The sequence below is a fragment of the Octopus bimaculoides genome, chromosome 1 (assembly GCF_046866305.1).
Source record: "Octopus bimaculoides isolate indiv1 chromosome 1, ASM4686630v1, whole genome shotgun sequence".
NCBI classification, from domain to species: Eukaryota; Metazoa; Mollusca; class Cephalopoda; order Octopoda; family Octopodidae; genus Octopus; species Octopus bimaculoides.
In genome coordinates, this window is record NC_142928.1 from 150,239,523 (window position 1) to 150,264,029 (window position 24,507).

Below are 24,507 nucleotides of genomic sequence, written 5' to 3' on the forward strand. Positions count from 1 at the left end.
CTATAGTAGAAGACCCTTGCCCAAAGCGCCACACAGTGGGACTGAACCCGGAACCATGTGGTTGGTAAGCAAGCTACTTACCCCACAGCCACTCCTACGCCTATGATAATACATGATTAATTCAAAACAATGAGAATAAATAAGCAGAGTAATCTGAATGCTCAAGAGTTAAGGATTATCTGCACATCTCAGGTAGAACAAATATCGCATGAAGTCTCATTTGAAAGCATTTACAAGGGTGGGTCAAAAAATCCATAGGCTGAATATGAAAAAGTGATGTTTAGAGCAACATGAAAAAACATTTGGTTGGGAAGCAGTATTGCAGTGATGATGATGTCATATCTGCTGTTGACTTTTTTGACCAACAGGATGAAAGCTTCTCCGCTAACGGAATCCAAGAACTGTAATACTGATGGAAGTAGTGTGTGGACCTCAAAGGGGACTGTGTTGAAAAATAGACCTCATTTGGACATATTTAATGAGAGTATCTTGGTCAGCCTATGAACTTTTCAGCTGACACTTATAGTTTACCAGCTTTCTTGACAATGTTTACATCTTTTCCCATATACATTATAGATAGATAGATAGATAGATAGACAGATAGATACATGCATACATATATACACACAAACAAATACACATACACACAGAGAGATTGTTTGGACAACCTGTCATATGATGAAAGCATGATGGAAAGCATCAAGTCCATTCTTTTCGGTGGTTTCTATTAGAGAGGATGATTAAAGCTTTTTTTTTTACAAAAAAAAGCCATTCCAAAAAAGGAAGGAACAAATGGGACCAGCATATGGCAGAAAGAAATCTTCAGTCTTGATAGTGACAACCGTTTTAGTGCTCGTGCACATAAGAATGCACCCAGTTCATGCTGTAGGGTGGTTGATAATGATTTCAGGTTCAGTCACACAGTGCAACACCTAGGGCAAGTGTTTTTTACTATAGCCCTGAGCCAGCCAATGTGTTTTTAGTGAATTTGGTAGACATAGACTGTATGGAAGCCATGTGTGTGTGTGAGTGTGTGTGTGTGTGTGTGTGTGTATGTGTGTGAGTATGTATGTTTGTGTGTGCGTCTCTCTCTGTCTCTTCATGTCTGTGCTTGTTGCACTCCTTTCCCACCACTACCTGACAATCAGTGTTGGTTAGTTTGCACCCCCATAACTTAGCAGTTTGGCAATAGAGACTAATAAAATAAGTACCAGACTTAAAGAATAAGAACAGGCTGGGGAACAAATTGTTTGACTAAAAAACCCTTCAAGGCAGTACCCTAGAATGGTCACAGTTCCATGAGAGAAATAAGTAAAAGATAAGATTCTACACCTAGCAAAAGAAAAAGGAAACCTCATTGATCACAACTGAAATACTTTTGATTACAGGTCTGTTCAGTCAGGTATTACAACAATGACAACAGTTACAAATCACTGACTTTTGAATGGACACTGTTCAGATTCAAAGACATTCCATGTTTTCTCATGGATTATGTATTATTAAAGTAAGAAAAGTCTTTTATTTCAAGTACAACAATGACAATGTTCTTGTTTTATTTTGAAAATGCTATAATCTACTCCATAATCCACTTAATGCTTCTTTAGTAAATGATTAAAGTTAGGGTGGCATACTAAAGAATCATAAAATTGTTAAAATACTCAAAATGTTTACACACACACACACACACACACACACACACACATACACACACACACACACACACACACACACACACACACACACACACATTATTCATTATTACTATCATTCATGATTTAACGTCCATTTTCGATGCTGGAATGAGTTGGACAATTTTACTGGAGTTGGTAAGCCAGAGGCTTGCACTATTACTCTAACGTCCATTTTGACATGGTTTCCATAGTTGGATGCTTTTCCTAACACCAACCATTTTCCAGAGTTTACTGGGTAATTTTTACATGGCACCAGAACCAGTTACATCACCAACTAACTTATAAGACAATAACCCCTGAAGTGAGCTAGGCATAGAATTGACATATTTACACACATTCATACATACATACATACATACAAACATATTCTTTTATTATTTAAGTCCTTTATTTGTTTCAGTCATTTGACTGCGGCCATGCTGGAGCACTACTTTTAGTCGAACAAATCGACCCCAGGACTTATTCTTTGTAAGCCTAGTACTTATTCTATTGGTCTCTTTTGCTGAACCACTCAGTGACAGGGATGTAAACACACTAACATCAGTTGTCAAGCATTGGTGGTGGGGACAAACACAGACACACAAACATATACATATATATATGATGAGTGTCTTTCAGTTTCTGTCTACCAAATCTACTCAAGGTTTTGGTCGGGCCAAGGCTATAGTAGAAGACACTTGCTCAAGGTGCCATGCAGTGGGACTGAACTCAGAACCATGTGGTTGGGAAGCCAGCTACTTACCACACAGCCATGCCTGTGCCTATGCACACAGCCACACCTGTGCACACAGCCATACCTTTGCCTATATATATATATATATATATATATATATATATATATATATATATATATATATATATTCTAATCACCCAGAATTCATTGCTCTTTTAAAAAATTACGATTTATGCATTGTTGTCTCTCAAATATTTAAAATCTACAATTAAGAGCCCTCTCTACTCGCTGGCGGTACCTACCCACCACCACTACCCATTTTCCTTTATTCAAAAATTCTTATCGCTCCTTAAAATTATGGCTTTTAAGTGTTGATTTCTCAGCCCAAGAATTACAGCGTGATGTGCTGCTTGACTGGTCCCCCCTCTCTCTCTCTCTCTCTCTCTCTCTTTATATATATATATGATGATGATGATGATGATCTTTTCTCCCGCCATGCCTCTGTCTACCCCTCCATCCTCTCTCTCTCCCCTTCGTAGTTTTTCCTTTAAGGTCTTCAGGTTCTGGCTATATATAAATGAGAAACCCATTCTAAATTATCTCGCTGACGTACTACGACGAAATACCCAAGATGCAGATAAGATAGAGATTTTTATTTATTTACGGCCTCAAACATCTCAATACCTTGCGCTTTAGTTTTTTGTCCCTTATTATTTATCTTGTTTCTCTCCATGAAATTCAATTGAATTCAGTTGTTGTCTTAAATTCATGCTTATTCATTTTCTAAGCTTCCTAAATTCATGCTACGTTATATTCTAATCACCCAGAATTCATTGCTCTTTTAAAAAATTACGATTTATGCATTGTTGTCTCTCAAATATTTAAAATCTACAATTAAGAGCCCTCTCTACTCGCTGGTGGTAACCCGCCCTCCCACCCCCTCCACCGGAAGTTCATTCGTCTGTCATCCCTCTGTCATCCCACCCCCTCCACCGGAAGTTCATTCCTCTGTCATCCCACCCCCTCCACCGGAAGTTCATTCCTCTGTCATCCCGCCCCCTCCCACCGGAAGTTCATTCCTCTGCCATCCCACCCCCTCCACCGGAAGTTCATTCCTCTGTCATCCCACCCCCTCCACCGGAAGTTCATTCCTCTGTCATCCCACCCCCTCCACCGGAAGTTCATTCCTCTGCCATCCCACCCCCTCCACCGGAAGTTCATTCCTCTGTCATCCCACCCCCTCCACCGGAAGTTCATTCCTCTGTCATCCCACCCCTCCACCGGAAGTTCATTCCTCTGTCATCCCACCCCCTCCACCGGAAGTTCATTCCTCTGTCATCCCACCCCCTCCACCGGAAGTTCATTCCTCTGTCATCCCACCCCCTCCACCGGAAGTTCATTTCTCTGTCATCCCGCCCCCTCCACCGGAAGTTCATTCCTCTGTCATCCCACCCCCTCCACCGGAAGTTCATTCCTCTGTCATCCCACCCCTCCACCGGAAGTTCATCCCTTTGTCATCCTGTCAACCTCGGCTGTCTCCCGGAACCCATCTAGTGGCCTTGGCCATCCTCTCCCCTACCTTTGGGTAGCGCATTAAGGTTGAGAAATGTTTGCAGGTTGTAGGTAATGTTTTGCTTATGAATTCTTCCAATTGCAAGTTTTCTTTTCAGGTACACGACACTGCTTTTCCTCTTCCCAGGCTACAGGCCCACACCCCCAACACCCATACTGTTAGGATTGGCACTCTCAACGTCGGCACGCTGAAAGGTAGATCTGGTGAAATTGTTGAGATGCTTGAACGGAGATGCGTAGATATGTGCTGCATCCAGGAAGTAAGATGGAGAGGAGGTTCTGCAAGGTTCCTCACAGGCAAAGAACACAGGTACAAGATTTTCTGGGCAGGGAACACTGACGGGGTCGGGGGCGTAGGAATACTTCTAGCGGAGAAATGGGTGGATAAGGTAATCGAGGTCGTTAGAGTAAGTGACAGAGTACTTAAGATCAGACTAGTGCTTCATCATAGATTAGCTACTGTCATCTCAGCCTATGCACCTCAACCTGGGCTACCAGATGGTCTGAAAGACCAATTCTATGACACCCTCTTGCAAACTACCTCGTCGACGAGTGACAGGGACCTTCTCTTTGTGGCTGGAGACTTCAACGGTCATGTCGGACGTCGTGCTGGGGGCTTCCATGGCATACATGGAGGCTATGGCTTCGGTTCCCGCAACGAGGAGGGAACCAGACTGCTGGAGTTCTGTGATGCAACCAATCTTATGGTCTGCAATACCAACTTCAGGAAACCTACCAGTCACCTAGTCACCTACCGCTCCGGCAGACACTCTAGCCAAATCGACTACATCCTCGCCAGAAATAGGGAAAGAGGGCGGCTTATAAATGCCAAAACCTACCCTGGCGAAGAATGTACCCCACAACATAGATTAGTAGTTAGCGACTTTGGGATCAAGGCAAAATGGGTGCCCAGAATTAGACAGGCTTGGAGAAGAAGGGTGTGGAAGCTTAAAGACCCTGCAAACGGACAGAGACTTAGAGACAAGTTACTTGAAGCATTTAACGAAATAGAAGGGGATATAGCATCATACAACGTGGAAGACAATTGGAGATTTCTGCGGGACAACCTGTTGAAAGCCACCGACCAGATTTGTGGGTGGTGTAAGGTCCCCTCCCAACCCAGAGTAACGTGGTGGTGGAACAAGGAGGTAGACAGGGCTATTAGACAAAAGAAACAAGCTTGGAAGGACTGGAAGAACGGTGGTAGCAGGGAATTGTACCAATGTGCCAGAAGGGAGGCTAGGCGACAGGTTTATTTAGCCAGAGGGGAAGCAGATAAGGAAAGATTTGCCAATGTTCTGCGCCGTGAGGACCAAAGACTCGAGGTATTTCGGGTTGCAAGACAGTGTAGGAGAGAGAATAGTGATGTTGTAGGAGAGAAATGTGTTCGCATGGATGATGGTACGCTTGCATTAAATGAGGATGCAAAGAAAGAGGTCTGGAGATGCCACTACGATAGATTGCTTAATAAAGAGAATGAATGGGAGAAAGAGAGCCTGCCTTATGTTGACCCAATAGAGGGACCAGCTATCCGAGTTGATAGTACCAGGGTAGATAAAGCAATTAAGAGTATGAAGACCGGGAAAGCCCCCGGCCCATCAGGAATCACTGCAGAGATGCTCAAAATATCTGGCAGTGTTGGCTATAGCCTAGTCACCCGTATTACGAACCAGGTGATACACGAAGGAGTCATACCCTATGACTGGTGTAGCAGCATCATAGTCAACTGCTACAAAGGTAAAGGGGACGCTTTAGATACAAATAATTACAGAGGCATCAAGCTGTTAGATCAGGTTATGAAAGTTACAGAGAGGGTCATAGCCCAACTAATTAGGGAGCGAATCAATTTAGATGAGATGCAGTTTGGGTTCGTGCCAGGTAAAAGCACTACTGATGCCTTATTTCTAGTGAGACAGTTGCAAGAGAAATACCTAGCCAAAGATAAACCTCTGTACCTGGCTTTCGTTGACATGGAGAAAGCCTTTGACAGGGTCCCCCGATCCCTTATCTGGTGGTCAATGAGGAAACTTGGGATAGAAGAATGGCTAGTGAGAGCTGTGCGAGCCATGTACAGAGATGCGGCCAGTAAGGTGAGGGTTGGAAATGAGTACAGCAATGAATTCCGGGTAGAGGTAGGGGTCCACCAAGGTTCCGTTCTCAGCCCCCTATTATTTACCATAGTCCTCCAGGCAATCACAGAGGAGTTCAAGACAGGTTGCCCCTGGGAGCTCCTCTATGCTGATGACCTTGCCCTAATTGCGGAGTCACTATCAGAACTAGAGGAGAAGTTTCAGGTGTGGAAGCAAGGTCTAGAATTGAAGGGCCTTAGAGTCAACCTAGCTAAAACCAAAATCCTAATAAGTAGGAAGGTAGATAAAACACAAACCCCTTCAGGTAGATGGCCCTGCTCAGTATGTAGAAAAGGAGTAGGTAGTAACTCTATAAGATGTACCCGGTGCAAGCTATGGACACATAAGAGGTGCAGCAACATCAAAGGCAGGTTAACTAGCAAGTTAGTTTTTGTTTGTGGCAGATGTTCAGGTGCAATAAAGACTGCAAACAAACAGGAAACAACTTCTATCTCATTCCAGGGTGAAAAACTAGAGGTAGTCGATAGCTTCCGCTATCTGGGCGACCAAGTTAGTAGTGGGGGTGGGTGCGCTGAAAGTGTAGCTGCTAGAATAAGAATAGCCTGGGCAAAGTTTAGAGAGCTCTTACCCCTGCTGGCGACAAAGGGACTCTCACTCAGAGTAAAAGGCAGACTGTATGACGCATGCGTACGAACAACCATGCTACATGGCAGTGAAACATGGGCTGTAACTGCTGAGGACATACGTAAGCTCGCAAGGAATGAAGCCAGTATGCTCCGTTGGATGTGTAATGTCAATGTGAATACCCGTCAGAGTGTAAGTATCTTGAGAGAAAAGCTGAACATTAGAAGCATCAGTTGTGGCGTGCAAGAGAGACGATTGCGCTGGTATGGACATGTGGTGAGAATGGAGGAGGATAGCTGCGTGAAAAAGTGCCACACCCTAACAGTTGAGGGAACCCGTGGAAGAGGTAGGCCCAGGAAGACCTGGGCTGAGGTGGTGAGGCAAGACCTTCGTACATTGGGCCTCACCGAGGCGATGACTACGGACCGAGACCTTTGGAAATGGGCTGTGCGTGAGAAGACCCGGCAAGCCAAGTAAGATCGTTGCCAGTGCCCCTGGACTGGTTCTTGTGCGGGTGGCACATGAGATGCACCATTTTGAGCGTGGCCGTTGCCAGTACCGCCTGACTGGCTCCTGTAGGATTTTCGAGCGAGATCGTTGCCAGTGCCCCTGGACTGGCTTGTGCGGGTGGCACATAAAAGACACCATTTCGAGCGTGGCCGTTTTCGTGCGGGTGACACGTAAAAGCACCCACTACACTCTCTGAGTGGTTGGCGTTAGGAAGGGCATCCAGCTGTAGAAACTCTGCCAAATCAGACTGGAGCCTGGTGTTGCCATCCGGTTTCACCAGTCCTCAGTCAAATCGTCCAACCCATGCTAGCATGGAAAGCGGACGTTAAACGATGATGATGATGATGATGACATACACACACACACATTCATATATATATATATATATATATATATATATATATATATAAACAATACAAACTGGTACTAGATGGTTCTGTGAAGTGTGAGGGGATAAATGTTGAAAATTTTAAAAATTGCTTAATCAGAAATAGAAGACAGTTACCATGATCCTTTTTTGGGGTCTTCAAGCCTGGTGCAAACATGTAAAACAGCTATCATCAGACCAGAGATTTAAGCCAAGCAACAAGGTAGGCTGCATTAAGGGTACCAAAGGGCTAGGTGGTGATGTTGATAAATGTGTCAACAAACACAAATGTGAGCTGAAAGTGTTTACTATTGCATATTTCATCAAAGCTGAATTGGGAAGACAAAGCTTTAATGTGATCACTTAACCTGTTGGATATAGTAGTAAAGTTTTTCTCCAGTTTCATGCTATTGTTTTAAATGAATGAAAATGGAATGCTTTTCATCAGGGTCGATATGGGAGCTAAACAACAATTGGAACAACAATTTATAGTAAGGTGAACTGTGTCTGACACATTTCACTTAGCTATAAATTGTTGTACATGATGAACAAGGATATATACTGCTGGTTCTTTTAATTAATTCCAGAGTTGTCTCCTCTACTTTTCTTGACCAAAACTATCATTTGGCTAATAACTTTGTTTTCTCTTCAACACAAGTTTAACTCATTAGCAACTTCAAATGCAATATAACAGTTTATGAAGTATACAGAACATCAGCTCTACCAATACAGGATTTAAATGACATAATGAACAAACAGATACAGGACAATTACTGAACCAACCAATGAATAAGTGATAAACAGATAAACAACTCAAGGAAAATATGATGTAGCTTAGAAAAAAAATATGTGATTATGCAATAAACAAGCAGAGACAAAATTACTACCATGATGGCCAATGGGAAATGATATTTACTGTTTCAGAGAAATGACTACAAAATCTGAAAAAAATGATACACAAATAAACATAAGTGAAGTCAATCAATTAAAAACTAGAACACCTCACTAATTGGAAAATGAATCAACAACAATAGACAACATCCTAACGAAAATGTAAAATTAAATTATAAAATAGTCAATGAAAAATATAACCATAGATAATACAAGCTCAACCAAATGTATATAGAAGTTGCCCAAATACCAAAGGAAGAGGGTTCTCACCTAAGGATGGCAGTTTGACTTGTGAGAAAAAGAAGTTTTTAGATAAACTATATATGGCGCGGGAGTGGCTGTGTGGTAAGTAGCTTGCTTACCAGCCACATGGTTCTGGGTTCAGTCCCATTGCATGGCACCTTGGGCAAGTGTCTTCTACTATAGCCTCGGGCCGACCAAAGCCTTGTGAGTGGATTTGGTAGACGGAAACTGAAAGAAGCCCGTCGTATATATGAATATGTATGTGTGTCTGTGTTTGTCCCCCCAACATCACTTGACAACTGATGCTGGTGTGTTTACATCCCTGTCACTTAGCAGTTCGGCAAAAGAGACCGATAGAATAAGTACTAGGCTTCCAAAGAATAAGTCCTGGGGTCGATTTGCACGACTAAAAGCGGTGCTCCAGCATGGCCGCAGTCAAATGACTGAAACAAATAAAAGAGTATAAAAGAATATGGCTTGGTCAGAGGAGGAAAGGTAATGCTTGCAAAGTTAGTAGCAGAGTTCATATACATAAAAACAGCTGATGATTCACTCCATTATGACTCAGATTTTCATCACGATCGCACATAAAAAGAAAATTCGTGTAGCAATGGATTGAATCCTTAGCTATTTCTAATTACATACATATGGACACACACATGCAAGATGGGATCGTACAGTTTCTGTCAACTAACTATTACTTGTAAAGCTTTGGTTGATTTGAGGCTATGTGCAATAACTGTCTGACACTGAAACACAACACATACAATCACACAGCTTATACAAAACAATATTCACCAGCCAATAAAATAAAAGGAACAGTGAAACAGTAATGCAGCACAAAATACAAGAAGCCAGGCTCCAAGGTGAAGCAAAACTGGTTGTAATGTATTAATGTGGATCTACATTTGTGAAGAACATTGCTGCACACAGCTCAGAAACATGGACGTGCATGTGGTGATGCAGCCAAAACAAAAAAAAAAAAATCACATAAAACTGTCAAAAGCATAATAATAATAATAATAATAATAATAATAATAATAATAATAATAACAATAATAATCCTTTCTACTAAAGGAACAAGGCCCGAAATTTGGTGTGGATGGGACTAGTTGATAATATTGACCCTGTTTTTTACTGGTACTTAATAATAATAATAATAATAATAATAATGATGATGATGATGATGATGATGATGATAATGGCCTGATGCAATACAAGGTGCTGGCTCTCATGGTTTCTGATCATAACTGATTGGAAGTGTTATCATGTACATGTTTTGTCTTGGTATAAAAGATGGGCTACAGCAAATATTCTGCTCAATACCACAAATTTGCTTGTCAGTTGCTTGACCTTAATCAGTTCAGCATGTCCCTTGGTAGCTGATATGTGCATCTCTGATCATGAGCAGGAGTAGTGGGGAAACAGCCCAGCCATGTGTTGAGAGGAATTCTTTGGTGTTTGAATAATTCACCTCAGGAATCAAGGGTGTCTTGTTCAACATCCTTAAACAACCCACATCCAGGAACATTTTGACCAAGATGAGCTACTTGACCTGAAGAAATTCTAACTTGGCCTCACTTGCGAGTTCATGCACTGTTTACCTTGATATGAGATCACCATATTATGCATATATGGTTGTGATACAGGTGTACCCTTATCAGACGGGTAGTCATGATGGGTGTACTGGGCTTTGTCAAAGTGACAGTAGTGTACAAAGTACACTTTGACAGCATGCGCTGCTCTCTCACTCAATAATAATAATAATAATAATAATAATAATAATAATAATAATAATAATAATAATAATAATAATAGTAATAGTAATAGTAATAACCACAACAACAACAATAATAACAATAAAAGTGATGATGAGATGATGGAAAAAGAGTTAAGAGAAAAAACAAGAAATAACGCTGAAAAATATAAATAAATACAATTCATTCAGAGAAGAAACTACACAAATATCAAAATATTTATTCAGAAAGAAAGCAGGCTCAATACTAAATGTCAAAATCACTACAACATCTCAGTGTTCCCCATCAAACAATATGCTACATAAAATTGAAAGACAAATAGAAAAGGAAGAATTCAACATGAAAAGAGAAAAAGACACAACAAAAAATATATGATAAAAAAACAGACCCCAGAAGCTAAAGGTAAGCTTAAATAAATTGAATGAACAAAAGCTTTGAAAAGGGTTCTACTTATAGATAGACATTAAGTGCAGGTGTTGCTGTGATAGGTGTAGACATGGCAGTATGATTGAAAAGCTTGCTTCCAAACTGTGTGGTCTCGGGAAGCCTCTAGGATTGACAATATCCCCAAATTTTGGCAGAAATATTTGACAAGCATTTTTAGATTTGTGATGGTAACATTCAATGAACTAGAAAAGAAATGAGTTTAAAACCTGATTGGCTGTTAAAGTGAGGGGACAATATTTAATTTCCTAAAAATGGAAATGCCATACCAATCCCCACCAAATTACAAGCCTATAACAAGCTTGTCAACAACACATGAAGTCCTTACACCTATACTCTACAACAAGCTGGTTGCTCATCTGGTAGACCTAAGGCTATAGGACAATATAAGTGCAAAAATAAATTTTCATGGAATCTATGAAATAATGAAACTATCACTCTACATTATTTCTACAATATTTAATTTGATAGGAATACTCACAATACTGAATTCTTGAGAAGAGATTGATACCATCTGTATAGATAGTTCCCTTTATTCCTTCTCAGCATAAAATAATTTAAGCTAAAACTTCTTGTGTGTCAGCCTAAGTATCAGCTTGCTCCTGTCTGGCTGTCAGTCAGTCTGATTCATTGTGTTTCTTTAGAAATGCTTTAAGTGATCATGTACACATACGGATCTTAAAAGCATACAAAGAAATACAAACACAGTCATAAAAATTGCATACACACACACACACACACACACACGTACGTACATACACACATATCACATAAATTTGCATACATACACATACAAACATATACATCATCATCATCATCATTATTTTATGCTTGGCTTCAATGTAGATATATTGACTAGGACAGTTTGAGACGGATCTGATGAGTGAGCAAGATCAAGTCATGCTCCAACATTTCTATTATAACAGGGCTTCTACTGTTGGAGGCCCTTCCTAATGCCAACCACTTTACAGAGTGTACAGGTGTCTTTTTTTTTTTGTGGCACTACCACTAGTGAGATGACCTTGCAACTTGCATGACTAAAGAGCCAAAAAGGAAGAATACACACATGGTCAGATACATGCATAAAGTCATCTACAAACACGGGCATACACATATGTGTACATGAATGTATCTACACATATGCATAAGTAAACCTGTACACAATACCCATCTTACCATCATATCATACTGCGAACAAAACAAAGGTCTCCACTTGGACTTATCTATGTTTCTTTCTTTGCTCTTCATTCTGGACATGTGTACAGTTTCAAGCATGTATGAGTGAATATTTGTGTCTACTTAAATATGTAAGGAGGGGCATGGCCTCCACTGTAATTTGCACGGCTGGAATATATATTGAGGTAAGTATCTTACCAACCTCTGTATGTTTTGCTGTGAACACTGATGAGGAATATCAAATGCATTACCAAATCTAGCTGCCTTCCATAATCATAACAGTCGTTTTACTGTAATGTGTATATTCCATAAAGCTTAAAATATTAATTATGTTTTCTGTGACAATTATCACAATACATACATATGTAGAAGCATATATATATATATATATATATATAATGCGAGAGAGTTAGGGGTTGAGGATTCAACCCACTAAAGGATAGTATCTATCCAATATACTGCTGGGAGGGTGCCCAATTATTATGAATTAAATTAATGAATTCAACGGTATACACTGTCTGCAAGTCGTTGGGTTCAGCATATTATCCTCCATTTTCTAATTGATATATATATTTATATATACACACACACACATGCATACACACATATACACAACATATATATATATATATATTTAGTGATAGGCTGTTTCTGCACGAGTGTGAATGATATTATGATTTGAGATTGAAAGGACACAACTTCTGCTAAAGTTCTTTTCCATGCAAATATATTTATTCTTATCATTAACAAATAAATGTTGTCATTATTATGAATGACAAGGAAAAGATGTTTACACAAGTGAGACAGTCTGAAGTTTACATGAAATGTTGTTGGATCAAATATAAAGTAGTTGCCATCATGTTTTTTTAATTTTTTCTATTAGAGTTAGATGGTTAGGGTGTATTGCCATTGTTGATGTTGTTGTCATCCATTGTCATGCTATTGTGACACTGCTATGGTCTGCTTTCTACTGTTGGCTTACACAGCTACTACCTGCTGTCAAGTGGCTAAAATGCACTGAATTATATAGCGATATCTTTTTCAGATAAAGAATGCCAAAGATTAAATTGTCTGTTAGATTGTGTTTCACAAGAAGTCTTGAATACTCTTTACTTGTTTCAGTCATTTGACTGCGGCCATGCTGGAGCACCACCTTTAGTCGAGAAAATCGACCCCAGGACTTATTCTTTGTAAGCCCAGTACTTATTCTATCGGTCTCTTTTGCCGAACCGCTAAGTTACGGGGACGTAAACACACCAGCATCGGTTGTCAAGCGATGGTGGGGGGGGGGGGGACAAACACAGACACATAAACACACACACATATATATATACATATATACGATGGGCTTCTTTCAGTTTCCGCCTACCAAATCCACTCACAAGGCTTTGGTCAGCCTGAGGCTATAGTAGAAGACACTTGCCCAAGGTGCCATGCAGTGGGACTGAACCCGGAACTATGTGGTTTGTAAGCAAGCTACTTACCACACAGCCACTCCTGCGCCTGAATGGTCAGATTTTTTTGATGATATTGGTAATATTTGAATGAATTGCAATTGAGTTACTCGGTTTTTTTTGGGGGGGGGGTGCATCAAACATAGTCATCTGGGTTCAATTTCTAAGTGTTTGTGACTACTCAGTCAGTGAAAATTACCAGTAACAGTGAGTTGAATGAAATGAGAATGGTGCAGGTAGTGCAGATGTGAAGTGTGTATTAAAAAAGTATGCATTAAAAAACAGTGAGTGTAAGACTAAAAATGCTGCTTAAATTGCATAGCTAGCAAGCAGGTGATCTATATATTCTATGATAATGATGATATACATATGTACATATATATATATATATGTATGTATATACATATATGGATAAGCTCAGTAACTACTAGTAAATTCAGGTCACAACAGACAGAAGTCAAAGATTTTAAACTTATGGAGACAATATTTATATATCGCCTGAGGAAACACAACTAGGTCTCACAACGCAGGGAAACAGTTGCATAATCAAGTACCTGCAGAACTGGAGAACTACATTGCTTGGAAACAATTGTAGTGATTAAAAAATGAATATCCAACTGTACCCCTCTTTATTGACCCCATTTTTTTCAATATCTGTTCACACATGACAGATACCTAAATGCAAACTTAGAAGTACATATAGTACTACTAATTGATAGTACAAGGTAAATCTAAAGGTGGACAAGCTTTACACTGTACTTTACTACGTTCTTAATAGAATATACCATACCTATATATGCCACTCCCTAACAGTTGAGGGAACCCGTGGAAGAGGTAGGCCCAGGAAGACCTGGGCTGAGGTGGTGAGGCAAGACCTTCGAACATTGGACCTCACCGAGGCGATGACTACTGACCGAGACCTTTGGAAATGTGCTGTGCGTGAGAAGACCCGGCAAGCCAAGTGAGATCGTTGCCAGGGCCCCTGGACTGGCTCTTGTGCGGGTGGCACATAAGATGTACCATCCTGAGCGTGACCGTTGCCAGTACCGCCTGACTGGCCTTGTAGGGTTTTTGAGCGAGATCGTTGCCAGTGCCCCTGGACTGGCTCTTGTGCGGGTGGCACATAAAAGACACCATTTCGAGCGTGGCCGTTTTCGTGCGGGTGACACGTAAAAGCACCCACTACACTCTCTGAGTGGTTGGCGTTAGGAAGGGCATCCAGCTGTAGAAACTTTACCAAATTAGATTGGAGCCTGGTGTAGCCATCTGGTTGCACCAGCCCTCAGTCAAATCGTCCAACCCATGCTAGTATGGAAAGCGGACGTTAAACGATGATGATGATGATGATGATATATATATATATATATATATATATTGGGTCATCCCATAAATAATGTGGTTTATTCAGTTGCATGAACTAAAAGTCAGATCAACTTGCTATAAAAGCAAGTAGTAATTTTACCTTGTACTTATTCTTTGTGCAAGTTTTGAAGAGTACAGTTTGATTTTAACAGTTATTTTCTCAAAGCCATAATGGAAGTGATAAAAGAGTATATTCGGCATATTTTGCTTTATGAGTTCAATAAAGGCAACAGTGCAATGGAAAGTACGAGGAATATTAATACAGTATATGGGGAACGGACAAAAAATGTAAACCAGTGTCAACGGAGGTTCCAAAAATTCTGAGTGGGAAACTGCAGCCTAGAAGATTTGTCCTGGAAGATCTGTAGAGCTCGATGAGGATGTCCTGTAAACCTTAGTGGAACAAAATCCCATCATAACTGTTGAGAAACTAGCAGAGAAGCTTGGATTTGGTCACTGAACCATTCATCGGCACCTGCATGCCATCAGAAAAGTCAGCAAATTGGGTCAATGTGTCCCTCACCAACTTTCTGAGTCTAATTGTGTGCAGAGAGTGAATATGTGCCCTTTTTTGCTGTCATGTCTCACAAATGAACTCTTTTTGGACTGAATAGTGATTGGTGATGAGAAATTGGTTCTCTATAAAAATGTCAAGTGCTGAAAACAGTGGGTAGGGAAAGGAGAAAGCAGAAAACTAACAGTGGAGATATATAGAGTGATAGGTGAATTATAAATAAAGCTTAAAGGGATGGAAGTAGATATATTTAGTAGAAGTGCAATGTAAGAAGACAGTCAAAGGTCGAATTTTATAGAATGGTAGAAATCACTTATAGGAACCTAAGTTATGTTTCTGCCAATGTTTGCAATGATAAGCGCGTTCTATAAATGTGTTTACAAGAGGATTCTTTGAGAATAGGTTAAAAAACATTTCACTATTACAAAGGGAGCAAAAAGATTTACCTTTGTCATAAGGTAAAGAAATAAAAAGAATACTCTATTCCCAATTAGATTGTTTATTACGATCTTTTAGATACCAGATTAATTTACTAAGCCCAGTATTGTTACGCTTATTGATATGTCGAAACGTAGAGTATTGATTAGATATTCTTTTGTACAGCTGAGATGAAGAACTACCTATATAAAAAAAGACGTCAGAACCGGAAGTAATTTTACATTGATAAATAGAGTTTCTAGTCTTAGAATTACTGCTAAGAAAACGAATGCAATTGGAGTTGACTTCAGAAGCAATAACCCCACTGTTAATATTATTTAAAGAATGGTTAGTGTTAACAAAATTGAAGTTAGTATTTTCATTAGTTTTCTGCTAATTTCTTTCTTTCTCCTTCTCTTTCTATAAACTACCTTTGATGTTATATCTACTAACGGTTTTAAAAAAAAAAAACTTGATAGCATTCCCTTCATCATATATGCATTTCAAGTTTTCATTTGCTATTAGCAAAACCCACAGTTTATTTTATATATGTAATGAAAAAAATTATTTATTGAATGAATGAATGCTATTAGACAAAATAGCTGTATAATTTTGATGCTTATGATATGAGAATAATATCAGTTTCCCAAGTTTGTTAAATGGTTATTTTTGATAAAATGAAAATTTTTTCTTTGTGCCTGGGGAGAGTCATCAGTCATTACAGTGTGGCTATGCTGGAGCACACCCTTGAAAGGTTTTTAGTTAAATGAATTGACTCCGTTGCTTTCTTTTTTCAGCCTAGTACTTATTCTATCGGTCACTTTTGCCAAACTACTAAGTTATGGGGCTGTAAACAAACCAGCACCAGTTGTCAAGCAGTGATGGGGACAAACACAGGCACAAAGACACACACACACATACACACACACACACACACACACACACACACACACACACACACACGCAACAGGCTTTTTTCAGTTTCTGCCAACCAAATCCACTCATAAGGCTTTTGGTTGGCCTGAAGCTATAATTGAAGACACTTGCCCAAGGTATCAAGCAGTGGGACTGAACCTGGGATCAAGCCTTTCTTTTGCTGGGTTCAATAGTCATTTGCAGACCCATGAAGAATGAACCTCCACCAACTACTCTACCTATACACCTGTGCACACCTTTCAATGCTGTGTATGCCATAAGGTCTGCAAATCGAACGAAGACTTCAAAAGACATTTTAAGATCCACAAAGATCAGAATTTAACTGCAGCTCTTGGTGGGCCAAATCAGATATGCAATCAATGTGGGTGTCTTTTCAATACATCATCTGGTTTAAAAAGACACATCAGACGTCATGATGGAACTAAGGAGTAGGTACAAGAAGTGATCAGATTCTGCATAAGGAGTAGACAACCACCATGCATGTATAAATATATACAGAGATGGGGGAGAAGAGACATATATTAAGAAGTTCGATTGATCACTACTAAATTCAGTATATATATATATATATATATATATATATATATATATATATATATATGAGGCGACCCCCTTCAGTCATGAATGACCATGGGATTGCATCTAGAAAGTTACTCTCCGAGGTAAAAGTCTGGGCAAGGTTGTTTATGGAATGCCAGCAGCCGCCCATGCATAACAGCCTCCTCTCTCCATACCACTGATGTTATCCAAGGGAAAGGCAAAGGCCGATACAGCTTGGCACTAGTGACATCGCAACTCATTTTTACAGCTGAGTGAACTGAAGCAACGTGAAATAAATTGTCTTGCTCAAGAACACAACACACAGCCTGATCTGGGAATCAAACTCACAACCTCACAAACGTAAGCTCGATGCTCTAACCACTGAGCCATGCGTCTTCACACACACACACACACACACACACACACACATATATATATATATATATAGGATCATTTGTAGAAATGCATAAATATGGAGGAGAAGCACACTCTAAGATGTAAAATAGTAAATATTATAGTGGGGTAGGCTGAATTATGGGGTTACCGTGAGTTTCTCGCTCATAAGAGGTTTAGCCTTACGGCGTATCTTCAGACCTCATGTGTGTGTGTATATTTACATATAGAGATACATACCTTTGTAGAAGCAGATGTACCTAAGTGAGAATATCATATTTACTTGAAAGACAGGACATCTGATCTGAAATGGGGACACTATAAGCAACATGAAGAAGAAAAAGCTACTCATACTTATCTTACCAACAAGTTTGAATCAAAGGTCCAAGTTCAATATTTCCACTTTGTGTATTACTGTATACATGTTTATGGGCTGTAACTGCTGAGGACATACGTAAGTTCGCAAGGAATGAAGCCAGTATGCTCCGTTGGATGTGTAATGACAATGTGAATACCCGTCAGAGTGTAAGTATCTTGAGAGAAAAGCTGAACATTAGAAGCATCAGTTGTGGCGTGCAAGAGAGACGATTGCGCTGGTATGGACATGTGGTGAGAATGGATGAGGATAGCTGCGTGAAAAAGTGCCACACCCTAACAGTTGAGGGAACCCGTGGAAGAGGTAGGCCCAGGAAGACCTGGGCTGAGGTGGTGAGGCAAGACCTTCGTACATTGGGCCTCACCGAGGCGATGACTACTGACCGAGACCTTTGGAAATGTGCTGTGCGTGAGAAGACCCAGCAAGCCAAGTAAGATCGTTGCCAGTGCCCCTGGACTGGTTCTTGTGCGGGTGGCACATGAGATGCACCATTTTGAGCGTGGCCGTTGCCAGTACCGCCTGACTGGCTCCCGTAGGATTTTCGAGCGAGATCGTTGCCAGTGCCCCTGGACTGGCTTGTGCGGGTGGCACATAAAAGACACCATTTCGAGCGTGGCCGTTTTCGTGCGGGTGACACGTAAAAGCACCCACTACACTCTCTGAGTGGTTGGTGTTAGGAAGGGCATCCAGCTGTAGAAACTCTGCCAAATTTAGATTGGAGCCTGGTGTTGCCATCCGGTTTCACCAGTCCTCAGTCAAGTCGTCCAACCCATGCTAGCATGGAAAGCGGACGTTAAACGATGATGATGATGATGATGATGATATATGTGTGTATGTGTGTGTGTGTGCATGTGTGTATATATATATACATACATATCATCATCATCGTTTAGAGTGTATATGTATATACATACACACACACACATATTATATATATCATCATCATCGTTTAACGTCTGCTTTCCATGCTGGCATGGGTTGGACGATTTGACTGAGGACTGGTGAAACCGGATGGCAACACCAGGCTCTTTCCAAAGTCCTCCTAACCCCGTTGCTTTCCGCACATTTTTGTTTTCAGATTCGTTTCCTATGTGGGTTTGAAAGTAGAAAGATAATGATTTTCCTCAAAGTTATTAGGGAAAACCATTGGATCTTGTGAATTTTCCGAAGTCCTCTGCCCACCCCTTCAGAAAACATTTTCCCCACAAATTTCTTTATAATCTTAATCTATACCATTTGAAAGGTACTTATATAAAATTTCATTAAAAAGCCCCTTTTTCCTAAAAGTTATGAGGGAAAATCATTAGATCTTGTGAATTTTCTGAAAGCCTATCTCCCACCCACCATTGCTTTCTGGGCGTTTTTGCTTTCATATTCATTTCCTACACCTTTTTTACATCCGTTGCACTATTTTCCTTTGATTTTGTTTCCAGGTAATAATGTCAACATCAACCCTATTTTCCTTTAGTCATTGCACGGTGATTGCTTTGAGCTTATATAAAAATACCATTATTATTATTTACAGGATTGTAAAATATGGCACCGTATAACAAAACCATTCATACCGAAAACATATATAAAAAGTTTGTTTGCATAAAACAAATACAAACTAATATAGTTCTTAAATTTGACAGTCATATATATATAAAAGAAAAGGCCACCTTTGGTCATGAATGACCATGGGATTGACTCTAGGAAGATCCCCTCTAAGGCACAAATCCAGAAAAGGTTGTTTATGGAAGACCAGCAGTCGCCCATGCATACCAGCCACTCCTCTCCTTACCAATGTTATCCAAGGGAAAGGCGAAGACCAATATGGCTTGGTGCCAGTGATGTCCTTATCTTGACACCATATGATGATTGTTAATGATTATTCCTGTCATACAAGGATCGTCATTCATTTCCAATATTCTGCATAAGCATGTCTTGACATAGAAACAAATGGCTGTATAAAATCTACCTCAATAAACCTTATCCAACCCATGCAAACATGAAAAATTGAATATTAAACTGTTGATGATGATGATGATATATATATATATATATATGAAGTAAACAGAAAATGGAGAAAAATTGATCAACAACAATTGACTTACATAAATTATTATTTTTTAATATATATGTATGTTGTATACTTGAGGGATCTTTCTGCATGCATTCAAGCAATATGCATTGCAATTCAAGCAATATGCATTTGTCTGCAGACATAAATGATGCAGAGATACACACACTAATGCATGCTGTATTCTGTGCAGACAAGAGAGAAAGAAGTCACGGTGGGGTTGTATTGTAAATCCATGAAAATGTCACACCACTAATCCTGTTATCACGTTCAAACTCATACAACCCTGCTGTACAAGAAAGAACCTTCTTGTATTAAATGAATAGCCACAGACAGCTCCTTTTAACATGGTGATGTGGTGATGAGAGTCTTTAAAAGTATGAACATCTGTTGTCTTATAGGCCTATTTATTCTATGGCAGGAAATTCTCCTCAACCAGCTTTAGCCTGAAACAGAATTGGTGCCTTAGCTGTATCTAGAGGTGTGAGCATAAACTTGGTGAAAGGTGTGCCTGGAGACAAAGTACACACAGTTTTTTGCTGTTCTATAATTTTCCGTTTTCTTAAGATTTTGATCATAGTTTTTATAAACACAAATTTCTTTGTTTCCCTTTCATATTTCATTATTCGATCAATCGTTTTTTTGTAAGTTAGGAAAGGACACATTGGTCAATGCTGTCTTATATATACAGAGCATGCAATAATATACTTCTCTACTATAGGAACAAGGTCTGAAACTTTAACCCATAAAGCGATGGGATTTGCACTTACATAGCATGGGCTGCTGAGCAAATTTTATGAAAATGAGACCACCATGCACACACAAAAAACAGAAAATAGTTAAAATATCCTCTTAGTATATAATGGCAGCAAGTTTTGCATTATCTGGAAAGTCATTAGTTGAACTATCAGTCCTCTTGCATTCTGGGGCGTATTGGAGCGTTTGAGTGACATAAATTAAATGCATCTATCTGTGCCAGGATCGTGGCCTGTCGACCTGTGTCTGACGGCCACGATCGTGGCCTGTTGCGCTTTATGTGTTAAGAAAGTGAGCTAGTTGATAACCTCAATGCTCAAGTGGTACTTATTTAATCGACCCCAAAAGGATAAAAGGAAAAGTCGACCTCGACGAAATTTGAACTCGGAACACAAAGACGGAAGAAACAGCTCAAGTATTTTGTCCGCCACGTTAATGATTCAGCCAACTTGCTGCTTAGGCCATGTAATAATATTGAGCTGACTGAATCGCTAGCACGCCGGGGCAAAATGCTTAGCAGCACTTCGTCAAATTCCGCTGAGGTCAATAAAATAAGTCGCTGCTGAGCACTGCAGTCGATGTAATGTTGTAAACCTGTTTACCCCCAGATACCCCCTAGTGCCTCGTGCCAAAAATTGAAACCAATATAACATTACATAATAATGAAGGAAAACTTCTCGAAGAGGCGTGTTAGTTTCTGTTAGTATTTATAAGTGTGTGTGTCGAAATGGTCAAGAGGTTTGTTCTAGAATCCGGTAGTCAGATCCTATAACGTGACACTTAAGTATTTTCTATTCTAGTCTCAACTTACACAATCTTTATGAGTGCAACTTATGCAAATGGGAATTTTGCGGAAACTCATTGAATGGATTGAAATTGAGATTCATAGGCCCAGCTTTCCAACCTCCACCGCCACTAACATCGAGATTTATTTTCAGGTGACGCAATAGCACTCAACGGAGAAACTCCTATGTGGTCTTTCAACTTGCTAGAAATAGCTGTCAAATTTCACATAAATCCCATCTTCTCGTTTCATACACAAAACACCTAACAAATAAGCAAAAGGATTCATGGTACTACTAAAGCAGCGAGGACCCGAACGCGCAGTCGCGCGTCCGCGCTAGCTAGTCGTGAGTGGTCGATCCTAACCCTAACCCTAACCCTAAACACGTATTCATTTGCACACGCGGGTTAGGGTTAGGGTTAGGGTTAGGGTTAGGGTTAGGGACAGGGTTAGGGATAGGGTTAGGGTTAGGATCGACCACTCAAGACTAGCTAGCGCGGACGCGCGACTGCGCGTTCGGGTCCGCGCTGCTTTAGTAGTACCAGGATTCATTTGTGTATAACGTGAATCTTTCTCGATACACTGTCTCCGAAAAACAAACAAAAAAGATGGACTGGTCACGGCTGGAATGCTTTTGGTCAAAGGGTATGCGAAGGAATGCCCAAAGGGCTAACACAGGATTAAACAACGGGAAAGAATAACACGTGCCTATGTGTATGTCGTTGTACCTAAGCGTAAATGTAAGTTTTCATTTGTAGGTTTTATACCGAAGTTAAATAGTACGAATAAAATAGTGTGAATAAAGTAGAATGAATAAAACAACGATAAACAAAAACATACTTTTTTTGCGTGTTTCTCAGTTTGGTCCCAGTCATTCATACATACTGGTAGAAAGAGGTTTTGGGTAAATTATTGGATTATGTTCAGAAGATTTAGATCTTCTTCTGGTTCACTATGAGAAATTAGTTAAAGAAATAAAAACTGAAGTAAATTCTGCGAAAATGAAATTGAGTCACCGGGTCAAACTGCCTTAACAACACGAAATTCACACCCACCAATCACAGTGACGATAAGTTTTGTTTTTATTGTTGAATTTAGTTTAATAGATTGTTAGGATGTAGTTTTAATGCTTAAAGCATATAATTAAAACACCAAAAAACAGATGAATTAAAGTAATACAAATAAATTTAAGGACCTTTAATGGAAAATTCATTTCACTATAATACCATTGTATTTTATTAGTAGGAACAGTATTTCCATAGACACCGTAATAAATTGTTGCCTCGGTTTAAAGTTTGTTGTCAACAGACGCGTTTAAGTCAGTCAGCTGCTTTGTTTCTTTGAGTGTCTCTCTTGAAATAAGGAAATATTATTGTGACATCATCGACACATTTTGTCAAGCTAGAAGGTAGGACGCATATAGTCGCTGAACATGCTTTGAAATAATACCTAAGTCTTCCTCAAATTACACCCTACTTTATTTACATTTAAAAATAGTGGCCGTGTGGTAAGAATTCTGCTTTCCAACCACATGGTTCCGGGTTCGGACACCTTGGGCGAGTGTCTTCTACTATAGACCTGGGACAACCAGAGCCTTGTGAGTGAATTTGGTATACGGAAATTAAAAGAAGGTCATCGAATGTGTATATAGGGTGAGGTGGGGGGGATTAGTAACCCGGATAAAATGAGTAGTTTCTGATTTCTCGTTATTCTCTCCCGACCTGTTTTAAATGATTAAATTGCAAGTAGTGCATCATCCTTAGGACTAAAAATTGGTCAGCATAGTTGTTGAAGTTTTAGAGAGTACAAAACATAGGTGACAAGTACTTCTTTTTTCAAGAAATTTTCCCTCAACTTTGATCCAATTGTAATTAAAGGCACTGTCATGCTATTAGCTGTCAGAAGTGAAAGTGCTCACTGCTAGTGAAGTATCTGCCTGTCTGCCTGCATGCCTGTTGCTGGCCTGTCGATTCTTTGGCTACTGACAGCTAATACCATGACTGGCCGGAGCGAGCTATATGTCTGTCTGTCTGTCTCTCTCTCTATCTATTACCCGAAAGTTATTGGAACAAATTTGACACCTATATCCATGCGTTTGAAAACACAACACAGAGTATAAGGGTACTCGCGTCCGCGCTAGCTAGTCGTGAGTGGTCGATCCTATTATTTTTAAACTTCAAACTTCATTTGTTTTCTATTTTGATAAATTCTCTCTGTTGAAAATTATATTTTTATATTTTAAATAATTTGCAATTTCAGTTCTCAGTTGGTCCCCACACTAATGTCTAATTTGATAATTTTTCAAGTTTCAAAAAAATGATGTTTCAAATGGGGTAAAATGAGTAATGACTAATTTCTTCTCTTTAACTGCATGTTGCGTAAATATATCGGGAAGAGAGCCACTCCAGTAGATCGTGAAGAAGCTATGGAGAATATTTTATGTTGACTTTCTTTTTTTTTTATTTAGTCGTGTTTCGTTAATTTCTTATGTACCATTTTTCCATGATTCTCTTTCATATGAGCTAGATATTTTAATTTGATTTTGCATTTCTGATCTTTCTGATGTTTGGGGATGTATATCGATGTACACGAATCTGTTTTCAAATGAAATTCTGGAGAATTGAAGCAACAACTTAATTATATCTTGGCTTACTTATTCTGCACCACCGAAAATTGTCTTTTTGTATGCTGAAAGAGAACGGCAATAATTTTCTGAAATTATGATCAGGTCATGGTATAATGCTTGCGATGCATTTAAAGAAGTCATTTGCTTAGCTGATATAGTTTTTGTAAGGTAGTGAACGTTTGTAAAAAAAAATACATTGTCTCAAAGTCTAAAATGCAGCAAAAACTCCTCATTGTACCCCACCAAATT

General features: G+C 39.6%; 1 protein-coding gene across 13 annotated transcripts in view; it reads right to left on the reverse strand.

Moving 5' to 3' along the window:
- The window catches only part of LOC106881254 (sodium-independent sulfate anion transporter-like), a 169,609-nt gene that overhangs the window by 138,025 nt on the left and 7,077 nt on the right, over nt 1-24,507 (reverse strand). For 3 of the 13 annotated variants that reach the window (XM_089359775.1, XM_089359797.1, XM_089359784.1), the window contains exon 1: nt 22,473-22,685. The exons of 3 other annotated variants lie outside the window; for them this stretch is intronic. In XM_089359775.1, the coding sequence (XP_089215901.1) occupies nt 22,473-22,511 (39 nt within the window). In that variant the 5' untranslated portion in view covers nt 22,512-22,685. Of the gene's footprint in view, nt 1-11,343; nt 11,475-18,017; nt 18,201-22,472; nt 22,687-24,507 lie in introns of those variants that run through there. 7 more of the 13 variants (XM_089359835.1, XM_089359824.1, XM_089359815.1 and 4 more) reach the window with 6 other exon arrangements.